General features: G+C 43.2%; 1 protein-coding gene across 2 annotated transcripts in view; it reads right to left on the bottom strand.

Annotated features, from left to right (window-relative positions):
• Positions 1–1348: 1348 nt before the first annotated feature.
• tsc22d3 (TSC22 domain family, member 3) overlaps positions 1349–11540 on the bottom strand; it is a 32293-nt gene continuing 22101 nt past the window's right edge. The window contains exons 1-3 of one of the 2 annotated variants that reach the window (XM_084550398.1): positions 4213–5313; positions 3660–3711; positions 1349–3028 (exon numbers count right to left, since the gene is read on the bottom strand). In XM_084550398.1, the coding sequence (XP_084406524.1) occupies positions 2753–3028; positions 3660–3711; positions 4213–4337 (453 nt within the window). In that variant the 5' untranslated portion in view covers positions 4338–5313 and the 3' untranslated portion in view covers positions 1349–2752. Of the gene's footprint in view, positions 3029–3659; positions 3712–4212; positions 5314–11540 lie in introns of those variants that run through there. The other variant, XM_084550397.1, reaches the window with a different exon arrangement.

The following is an 11540-nucleotide window of genomic DNA, read 5'->3' as shown; positions in this document are numbered from 1 at the left end:
TGACAGAACAATTGTTAAAGTTAGTAAATGAAGCCAGAGTCCTAATTCTCTTTTAGTGAGCTTCCAGCTAGCTCAGCTGCCTGATTTATTTTACCTCTGTGCTAATGCTGCGTTAGCCATTAGCACAAATGTGATTAAAGTACCAATTTCTGCTGTAGCCTTCCCTGCAGCCTCTTTCATTGACGTACACAATGTGCTCCGGATAGAATGACTGACAACAGTTATCTTGTGCAAAAGAGCCAATAAACACCTGCCCCAGTCCACCATTAAATAAATGTCCTCTTCGGTCAATAAACTGCACATGCTTCCTGTCACTAATTAAATGCAGAATGCATTTCAGAGCAGGTATATCGATCAGGCCCTTCAGCTTCACGCAGAATCAGTTGTTTTGACACAGAACAGTTGCAGAGACCACAGTTTAGTGTGTGCAAGGGAGCAACAGGGACAACATTGTGTTTTCTCCGGTGCTATTTGATCTTTGATGGTGGTTCCGGGCCATAGTCGAGTCTCTCTCTTGTTCTCAGAGATAGATAGATGGATGCGAGCCCAGTCTGCGCACCAGGGGAAGCCACAACATATCTAGTTACACACAGGCTGCACTGACTGGCTGCCAGTCCGTCTGAAGGAAAACGCTACTAGGACAAACTATTTTTTCACCCTGGCAGATTCCAGTGCACAGACAACCTCGCTATAACTACTTCACTATCATTAGTGGTTGCACTGTTTTTGACTTTTAGGGGAAAAAAACATTGTGTACTTTCCAATACTGTTTTTTGTTTTTTTTCTCTCTTTTCTCAAGAATCTCAAGGAGCCAACATTGGTGTGTGTGGCAGTGGGATCCTCGTGGCTCGCCGCAACATCGTGCTGAATTTTACAAATCACATGCTGCTTGTCAGTCTGAACTTGTAAACACTAACAAGGCTAAATAGAAATTCCAAAACATTCAAAGATACCGTTATGGAGTGGCCGTGACTTCCAAGAATGTGAGTTTTGAAAAATGACATTGGCCTGGTTACCTTGAATTTAAACGTGAGTGGTTCTCTTACTACTTGTAAGTACCCTCCTGACTGGATTTCAGATGTTAAAAAAAAGCTCTCCATTGCATAAAATATGTTCTAAAACACTACCATAAAGGAAATGCATATGTTTTCGTGTTTTTCATCCACCTATTAGTGCAGTGTATCAGTTCATAGTAATATTCTGCAACCAAACTATGTAACACATGAAGTTTTTTTTTGTCATTTCGCTATTGAATCAAACTTCCAGACCAGACGGTAGCTCGTATGTGCATCTGTGCTTAGCTATGTGGACTCAGTCAATGAACAAAAGACAATCTGCCGACATGCCATAATGTGTAAACATAAGGTTTATTGCGAATGTGCAGTCGTATCCAAACACAACCGTTTTCAGGATACTTTACAGCAACAATACCGTTATCTTTACAAAACACATAGAAACTTCAGCAATAGCTACAAACGCGATTTCTCCCTGTGAAATTATTTTTCATTTTTCTCTTACACATGGTCCTGGTTTGCTCATTAAAAAGTCTTTGGTAGCGAGAAAACAACAGCAAGAATTGAGCTCAGACATGTTCCTCTCTTACTTGCGGGCACTGTTGTCATGCCGTCGTTTTGGGCAAGTTGGGCGCATGAGCAAGGAAATGGACCAGAGACAGGACGATGCTGCTAAAAATCAGGAGTGCATCTGCAGCAAGAAATGCAGGTGTCTGCTTGCTAACCATCTCCACTATGGTTTACCTTAGGACATTGCAACTTTATGTACACTGTAGTTATCCTGTGAAAAGATAGGCAAACAACGCGGATACATAAGCTCCATTAGATTACTGTAAAAAAAACAACTCTGTGCAATGCTCCTATGTTACAAACAGCTGATTTTTGTTCTGAATAACAAACAAAAATAGATGATATAGCAGGATTAGTTTCCCCCACAAGCAGCAAGCCCCAGCTGCAGTCAATACAAGATTACATTTATGAATCATCATGGTACAGTCATCAGTCTACTGCAGCGGTTCACCAGCTCTAAAAGGCTACATCGAGTTAACCTCCACCTCTCTTTCCTTAGCTTATCCTTTTGATTATTCTTGTTATGCTTAAATGTACATGAACACATGAGCAATACATTGTAGGTACAGGTATAGTCCTGGTTATGGAGGCTGAAATGTGTGGCTGGAAGTCCTTGAAACTTGTATTTTGAGATGGGACACATCCACATGACGGGGCTGTTCTCATTGAGACTTGGAGGACCGTCTCAGATGGGTCTCCTCTGGCTCGTGAGGGAGCAAGCGCCCCACACTTCCCAAGTTAGCACCTGCAGGGCCAGCCCAATCAACACCTCCCCACCCCTCCTCTCTAGAGCAAAGGGTGTTTTGTCGGAAGGGTTCTGCTAGGCAGGGAAAGCCCCCCTTTGTCTGAAAGCAAGCACTCATCTGTGCCTAGTCAGCCCTCTCTCTATTCTTAAAACTTCTGTCTACAAAGAGAGACTACAACAAAGAGTTGGACGGTATCAGAGGACGGGCCTGACATGGCACCAGTCAGAGCGTCTAAAGTTCTGTTTTCGTGCTTATCAGAGTCAACAGTTCATTTGTGTCCCATCGATCATTTACAGCCCCGAGGCATCACCTTCATTGTTTGGAAGGTTTCTTGGTGGCGGCGATTTAGTAACGCTGACGTTTCAAATCGAGGTCCATTAATGGAAGAAGACAGTGGCTCTGCCCGCCCCAAGGCAGAGCCACTTATACAGCAGAGCCTGTGTTGAGGTTGCAGCTCTGCTGTTGCTGTTGCTGCTGGTGGTCTGGGGTCATCTGGGAGCTCTGATTGTCCAGGGGTAAAAGCACATCCGTTGGGATGCGGGACTGGAACTTCTCCAGTTGCTCTGGACTGGCCAGGTTCTTCAGCAGGTAGTTCTCTCTCTCGAGCTGGTTGTTCTTTTCCGCCAGCTCCTTGATCTGCTCTTTGAGGATCTCCACCTCCTCGCGCACCGCATACATCAAGTGGTTCTTGACGAGATCCTGCCATGAAAAAGCAGAGATACATTAGTTTGGACATAAAAAAAAAACAAAAACTGAGCAATGTTAAAACTGAGGCACACGCTAGAATAATGATCAGGTTTTCCAGACAAGTTTTCCATCAGATGATATCTGCTATTCCAATTTGTTCACTCACATGGATCTCTTAGTATAAAGGTTCCAAGCTACACTCAAGGCTGTCTGTAATAACCAGACAAGAATTATCAGACTCAGACTTTTCGGCCTTGCGCTTGATTTCAACTTTGTCACATGAATGAAGCAGACTGCTGCTTTCACATAGAGGGGGCTTCCCAGTGCATTCACAGGGAACGGGTTTTGTGCAGAATACTGTGCACAGGAAAACTGCACATAGTCAGTGGTTATAACTTTTCTATAACTGCTGACATACACACAAGTCATTGTTCCAAGGCAAAATCTAGCAAACAAATCTAGTGAAAGGTCACATGTGCGTGACAGACAATGTCTCCTGTGGCCTATTGCCAATGCTATTCTAACTGTGCATTGTGGAAATCAGCCAGTTGGAACTTGAAAATTTTCAAAACAAATGCATGTGCTGTGCTGTGCAGTGCAAAGTTTTCCCCCCCACGTCTGTGTGTGTGTTATCTCAACTTACCATTGCCTGCTCGATCTTGTTGTCAATGGCCACAACGCTAGCACCAGAGGCACTGCAGAAGAGAAGAAAAACAAGCCGTGAATAAACGGTCCACCACCACCACTTCCAACTTCTGCATTCTTTTAGTCAGCTCATCTTCCACTTTATTAAAACACACCGGTGCCTCCTGGATTCACTGCTATGCGACAGTGAAACAGAAAGCTTGCAGAACAGAAAGGGAAACTATTTACTCTGTTGTTATCTAGTTTATTTATTTATTTTGTACAGCATAACGTGCGTGCTAATTGCTTTGAGAGTTAGATTACTGTTTTATTTAGGTTATTGTGTAACCAGCACAAAGTGTAGGAGACAGTGGAACGGCAAGCAACGCTGCGTTCAAAGTCCGAATAAACAGTCGCACGCGAGAAACGCGGCAGAATCTGGAGGAATTTTCTACGACCGTATTCATTTTGAACGAATACCCGCATAATAGAAAGCCTGTAGCAGAAGGAGAACGCGCGGCTCACAATTCAGACAGTCCGCAGACACACGGTGGGCACTTCGCAAAATTTACCTGTTGTCAAGTTTGACCGATACGACGTCTCCTCCGAGCAGCGAGGAGAAGAAGGAGATGGAGAAGTTATGCAGCTGGTAGACGGCCACCTCCATTGGCGTTTTGGCGAACATCTCCGTGCTCATGTTGAGTACCAGACTCGTTTGGATTATACTTCTCGCCACGTTTGCGGCTGGTTGGGTCACCCAAGTGTAGATCCGGGGTTTGTTTAGTCTTTTAGGGTAGTAGCGATGCACTGGCTCGCTCGTGTGTGCGCGCAGTGCTGTGTCGGTGAGTGTGAGCTTCGCTGATTTCTACTAGCGACTGTCTGATACTATTTCTGCCACCGGCCTCTATTTGAATGACTGGCCCCTTGACGTCAGCTGACGCGCGCATAAATTAGTCAAATGAGCTGATGGGGAGAGGGAGGGGGGGAGGCGAAATGGGCTGATTTTATGGTGCCTTCCCGAGCGCAGGGAAAAACGACAACCCTGATTCTGATACGCCTCATTGTTATTCATTTGTTTTTCTTTACATAGTAAACCGAGATAAGAAGATAACATTAATACGTTTGCCCACGAAATATTCACGAAGTTTACTCTATCGGTATATTGTTGCTTGGAGTATTTTTTTTTAATCAATTACGCAATAATTATATTTTATGATACAAAATATAATAAAGCGGAAGCTCTTATATAATCTAGGCAAATTTAATGACGATGCATTGTTTCCACCGCAAATCTGCATGTATATTGCAAATTAATCCATGCGATGCCTACATTCTATGCTGCGTGCATTTCAGTTTTATTTATTTTTGTTATGATATCAAAAATGCACTTTTATAATTACACACAAAGTCCCCCTTCTCGTCTGTTAATTCGTGAATCACAATACACGTGTCCGCGTTAGTAAACACCAGCGCCATCTCCAAATAACCGCGTTTAAGGTGAGCATTTAAATGCACCACCGCATCTGCCCCGCTACTGAACTTTTCCTCTGCAGTTAACCCACAGACCGAAATCTGCACAGACTGCACCAAACTGCAAACGTCAAAGCCGACTGAACACTTTTCACAACACCAGATCTGCATAAACAAGTCGCAGTGCGCAGTTTTAGACGTAATACTTATTTTATCTTATTTAACATGAACCATTTTATTTCCATATGAATCACACTGTTTGTGTGATTCATTTGCATCGTTACGTTCCAGACTAAGCGTGGCCCAAGCCTGTCCAACTCAAAATCAACATGGACACGTCCTTGATTAATGACAACAATAAAATGTTGTCCTCGTGAGTTGCTGATTGTTTGTCGAACATACTATAACGGAATGTCCTGAGCCTGCACCCACTACACATATGAACACATGTGCACTGAAAAGGTATTTTTCCATGCGCTACCCGGTAAATTTCCTTTCAGGCTTTGTCTGAACTCTACTGGTCTCTAGTGGTAAAAATGTAGAATAATACGCATATGGGATCATATTCCTAACTGGGGCCATCATGGACACTGTGTTTTCCCTGGAAGTTTCCATACACCTTTTTCCCATAATTACAATCTGTAGTTTTTCCTGCAAATTAATCATACAGAAAATTCTCAACGGAGACACAATTTTTCCTTCATATTTGTCTAATACTATCAATGATATTTTAGGTTAACACAGATTTGTATTTGTTGTGCGGCCTGTGGCCCTCATAGTGACACTAGAAATCAATATCCACTCCACAGTGGGCTGCTTCAGCTCCAGTGTCTCGTTTCCAGACATTGTTCTCTGTTGCATGACCTCTTGCACTTTCAGTTGGTCTTTTGAACCTACATGTTACCACGTGCGAGGCAACCGCACAGAGTCTCTTGCGAAGTACAATAAACAATTTGTTGTAGAAGCCAGCTGGTGAAGATACAGAGAAAGCACACCTGCTGTCGTCTTTTTTCCCCCCCCCACACCAGTTTTCTCCGAGTGAGTGCTGCGGCTGTTATTGAGCAATAGACCTTGTTTTCGCCGAAGTGCCTGTGCAGGTTCTATTAGCTTTAATGTAATTTGCCCAGCGCTTCTCAGCTGTCATATTAGGCTCCGGTTTGTTGTTGCAATTATCTGACTCAATATTGATAATAAGCCAATTACATTTTCATTAGAAAGCCTCTGCTTAATAATTTTCCTTCCACCACGCCAACTCGTGGAACATCACAAGCAGGTCAATAAGTTTTAGAAAGTCCCTGCTGAGAGGATCAAACACCCAACTCTAGGATGTTTAAACTCTTTTTTATTTTGCTTCATACTTATTCCATAAAGTACATATTTCCAATCATATGCAGTATTAAAAAGTTATTAGCTCTAAAATAATGAGTGCTTAAATTTGAAAAATGTTTGCAATAGAGTGACACATTTCTGGGCAAATTTCCTGCGTAAGCTCACACCAGACTAGAAAAATGAACCTGCGTTTAAAAATGTTCCGATTCCTGCAACCAAATTCCTCGATCCTGCTACATTTCTTCGAGAAAAAGGGAATTCCGTTATGTAACAAAACAGTTAGAGTGGAAGGGCTGACTTTTAGTAGCCCTAACGTGGCTAAGTAGAAAGCACATTGACTGGGTATTAGGGCCCTAGTGCCTGTCGTCTCGGATTTCCTGCAGTGACAGTACAACTGCCAGGTTTAATATCAAGCTCGGCTCCGGCATTGAGAGGCAGGTGAATTACCTGGCCCTGCTGTGATAGTCCCATTTTGGAAGCGGGAGTCATGCCGATTGCCTTTGGCTCAGCTGAGATGCACAGACAGAAAGTAGAGACAGCGGGGAGCCTTCCTGCACTCTTCAAGTGAAATATACCTAATGAGCCACTTGCAGAAGGAAGATGTGTGTGTAACGTTCCTGTTTTGCCTGCTTTATTCACAGTTTTAGAACTGCTCCAGTACAAATCTTAAGCGAAAGATGTTTACTCCCCACGCAAACAGCTCTAGTTTACACTGCATTGGCCTGTTTCTAAACAGTTATCCTGCCTTTTTAAAAAAAAAGAAAAAAAAAAGTTCCTAATATTTCTGAGGAACGCTCTCTGCCTGGCCATGTTTGGCATGTGCTAAATCCAATGAGTCACTCTGAAGCTAGGCAATAAGCCACAGTTTCCATCAGATGTCCCCTGCGCAAGAGCCAACCGCATTATATAACGCTGTGATTCATCAGCACCGGCGGCTGAAGAAGAATGAGGCTGAGATATTCCACCAACGTTCCAGTGTTTGCAGTTTTGACACATCAAATTCAAGATGTTCACAACACAGCAGAGCGCTGAGAGGAAAAAAACAAACTTTGTAAAAAAAAAATTAGTCCTTTTCCTCCTCTTTTTCCTCTGCGTGCCCCACCTGCACTATTATGAATTCATGGCCTGTACCAGAGTGTGGCCAGAGAATACACAGGCCTGCCATAGGTTGCAGCCAGAGGCGATCTCAGAGGGAGCTGTCAGCTACAAGACTGGTTACAGCCAATGAATACTGAACTCTCTGCATACACTAGGACACCCAGAGCCAGCCATTATTACCACATCACCTCCAGTCTCCTGAGCCGTGAATAGCAACGAGGCACACGACCTTGGTCCTTCTCGTGAGATGTTTCAATAAATTTAACAGGCTGTCAATTTCTGCCCTTAGATTCCTTGTTGCACTCCTTTCTGTGATACATAGCGCCAAACCTGCAGTGTATGCAGAGATTGATGTGGGACAGGACTGACATTGTTTTCCAAGGACTGGTAAAGATATCACTCCCTGGCTGCTTTCAGTGCTGCAAGCTCAACAACAAACAAAGTACATAGCAGTTCTCAGAATTTACCATTAGTGGAATTTCAAATGGTTACTTTCAGTTGCATGATAAATAAGGATTATGTCAGGAAATAATGTTTATATGCCATACAACCTCTTAAACACATTGATATACAGAATAAGTATCTGGCTACACTGGACACTATGAAAACTGTACCTTTTTTTTGTTCTGTCTGATTGGGATTGCAATCCATGCAATTTCACAAAAAACACCGCATCTACATCTCTGTATCATTTAGTTGCACCGCCAGTCTTCCACACCCACCTTCTCTGAAACTGTCTTTACAATGCACATCTTTCAATGTCTCGTCACTATCATGCCAATGTCCTCTCACATCCGAGACTAATTCTCTTACTATCCTCCGTTGCCGCCACTTACCGCCGATCTGGCCTCTTGAACAGACTCGGTGAGTAAGGGGGTGAGTAACTCATATGTCTCTCAGGATAGCTGAAGTGCTGGTAGTGGCAGCAGAACCTCGGAGGCGGTTCGGCCAAGCGGAGGGCGCACACCGTCCTAGGAGACGGCGGCCTAGCCCCAAGAGGGACAGCTTTGGCACGGCACGTCTGCGACTGACCCATCTCGGCTTCCAAATGAATGGGCAGTTCAAGAGAGGCAGGAGCCCTTGTGCTCTTTGCTCACTGTTGTTTGTTCCCAACAATTGCACAAAGAGACAATTGAGCACTGCTCCATTCCTCTGGATATGCGGCCATAACTGTGAGTGCCACGCTCAGACTGACACTTGTATGTTGTGTCTCCAAACCGCTAGAACACAATGGCCGGAGAGTTACAATGGAACCGACAGCTTCTTGAAACGGAGCCAGTTGTTTCATTGCTACCCTGCTGGAGTGTTTGTTTCAGGCAGACAAAGTCAAATATTTTTCCGTAACTGTACACGGATGGAGCAATCGTCATGCCTATCTCCATATCTCATTTAAGTAGGCATAATATGTGCAATAAAACTCATAGTTGGGCCATTATTCCATGATGTGGCGCAAGCTTGCTGTACATTTAATGACTTTCCGAGTCACTAAAGGCAAGAAAAAAAAGTCTTATATGGAGTCTTCTGTGGAATAGTTTCGGAGACACTGTTACACAACTGCTTATGACTTACATGTAAGACCAAGTTGAGGCAGACATATCTTATGTAACATTAATTAGGTTTGTGATGTTCAAAAGACTGATTTAAAATCTGGGTTTGTCCTATCATCAGGGCTATAATTGCCTGGAAAGCTGCTGCTTAAGGTGTAATAAGACAAGTAAGCCACTCACGCCAAGGTTACCAGAAGGTTCCTTTCCAGTTTGACAGGTGAGCATAAACGTCTCACCTCTCTTTCTCCACTTCATCCAGTCTGTTTTGACACTTGATACAGATTTAGAGATACACGAGAGGCAGTCACGTAAAATATTGTTTTCATTCTGTCTCTCCCCTGATTGTGCAGGGTCATAAAACAGAAAGCGGTATAGTTCAGAAATATGACTTTACTATGCTTTAAGGGCACTACAATTATAGTTAATCTGACCTAAGGTAATTAGGTCAGGTGAGTTCTATCACACAGTCACTGTGTCAACAAAATGTCAGTTATATTTCCTTGTAGCAGTGGAATTTCAGGTTCACTCGGTTCAGTGTCTAACAGACATTATTCACAGTCATCATTCAGGGTCATTCTCCTGGGACAGCATGCCTTAGACTGGGCTTGCACTGGATCAGCAGAAGAAACAGATGACGCATACTGGGCATGTTTCAATACATCATGTACGGAGAAATTCATTTGACTTTCACCAACAATTAATCAGTTGGTATTCATCTAAGTCATTTAAACTCACTTTCAATTTTCTTCTATAGTTTTAGTCACAACTCAAAAGGCATCAGGACTTTTTTTGTAGCATATCGGTTAATGCAGTCCCTCTGCACCTGAGCAAACGGACAGTATATATTTTCATTTTTTTTTTTTTTGCCTACAGAGCGGTTCGAGATGACTGTGCTGAAACGTTCCCTCCGAGGGAGTCGGCGTGTGACATCACAGATGCTACATGGCTATATTTCTTTACAGTCTGCTGCAAGTCATGGTGTGTCTCTTGTTTTTGTTTGTGCTGCCAAATGATAACATGCAATTACATCTCTTCAGACAGGGATTATCTCACACACGAAGGATACTGTGTGCACATAAAGTATATTGGCCAGTTACACAAGTAACTACATGTACGACTCACGCTATTATGTGATTTCAGTGACAGTAAAATGAATTCCATGCCTCATGTACACCGATCAGTCACAACATTAAGACCACTGACAGGATAAGTAAATAACACTGACCATCTCGTGACAATACATTGTTCTGCTGGGAAACTTTTGGACCCTAAGAGGGTGCATGTCCACTCTCTGGTGAGTCACAACTGTTTTGGAGGCACAAGTGACACCTACACAATATAAGGCAGGTGGTCATAATGTTATACCTGATTGATGTATGACTCATACCATTTTATGACTTCACCAATTACAGTAAAATAAATTTCACGCTTGATATGAATCCTCATCCTGAGCTGCTCCGTTGAGCAGGTATACTTGCACCAGATGGGCAGTTATTGAATGTGGTGTATTACTACCACTGTGGTGCTACCGCAAGCTTTTATTTATGATTTGCATGTGTGAGCGTGTCTTTGCGAACATGCATGCCCTCCACGGTCTGTGAGGACTCTTCATCTGATTAGCCCCTTGATATAGCATCTTGTTTGCTATATAACAGCCGCCTGGGTTAGAGTCTAACCTTGGTTCATTACCACTAAGAAGACAAGGACTGCTGCCCATACCTTGATTCAACTTCCCCAGACAACAGGCCCACTTTAATGCTCTGCTTACCAGAAATGACTGCATTTAATTGCATTTAATATAAAACGACACATAGTTCATGTACAGTAGCTTCCACTGGAACTAATAACAGGACAAGCTGCACTGTAGCAAATGGTTCTCTGTGCAGTATATTGCAGTTAACAAGCTTGGGGACTTCACAGCATCTGGCACCAGGCTGTGATCTAGCAGAAGTCAGACAGCTTTAGGCCATAATGTAAGGATTTACCTTGCGTTCTCTAATGCGCAGGGTATCCTGGTTAAATTTACTGTGAAAATGTTGAAGTACAGCCAAGACCCAGTGGAACGCTGTGAGGGACTATCACAGCATGGTAGGCAACCTTTATACCCTGACCCCACAACCTCTCTAAAAGAAATAACAGTATGTTCTAGTCCATAGCCCATAGGATTCCCATCTGTGTTTAAGTGCAAACATGTGTACACACGAGAACACACGCATACAACACTGTCCCCTCTGACAGATAACGGATTAGACTCGAGAGTAGTTGGATGCAGTTAAGTGATCTCACTAATTGCTCCGTGGATGCTCGAAAAAAGGTCAAAGGTTGCGGACTCAATTGGCCGTGCACTGTTAAATAGAGGTGAACTTTGTTGTTAGCTACGTCTAAGCCTTTTGACTCGTTCCAGGTCACATAGTTTACAACGGATATTTATAAGAGAGCTGTCGGATTGCTCCTTA

Source organism: Chelon labrosus (assembly GCF_963514085.1).
Source record: "Chelon labrosus genome assembly, chromosome: 8".
NCBI lineage: Eukaryota > Metazoa > Chordata > Actinopteri > Mugiliformes > Mugilidae > Chelon > Chelon labrosus.
Note: the sequence above shows the minus strand (reverse complement) of the source record. Positions and strands in the feature narration are given on the sequence as shown.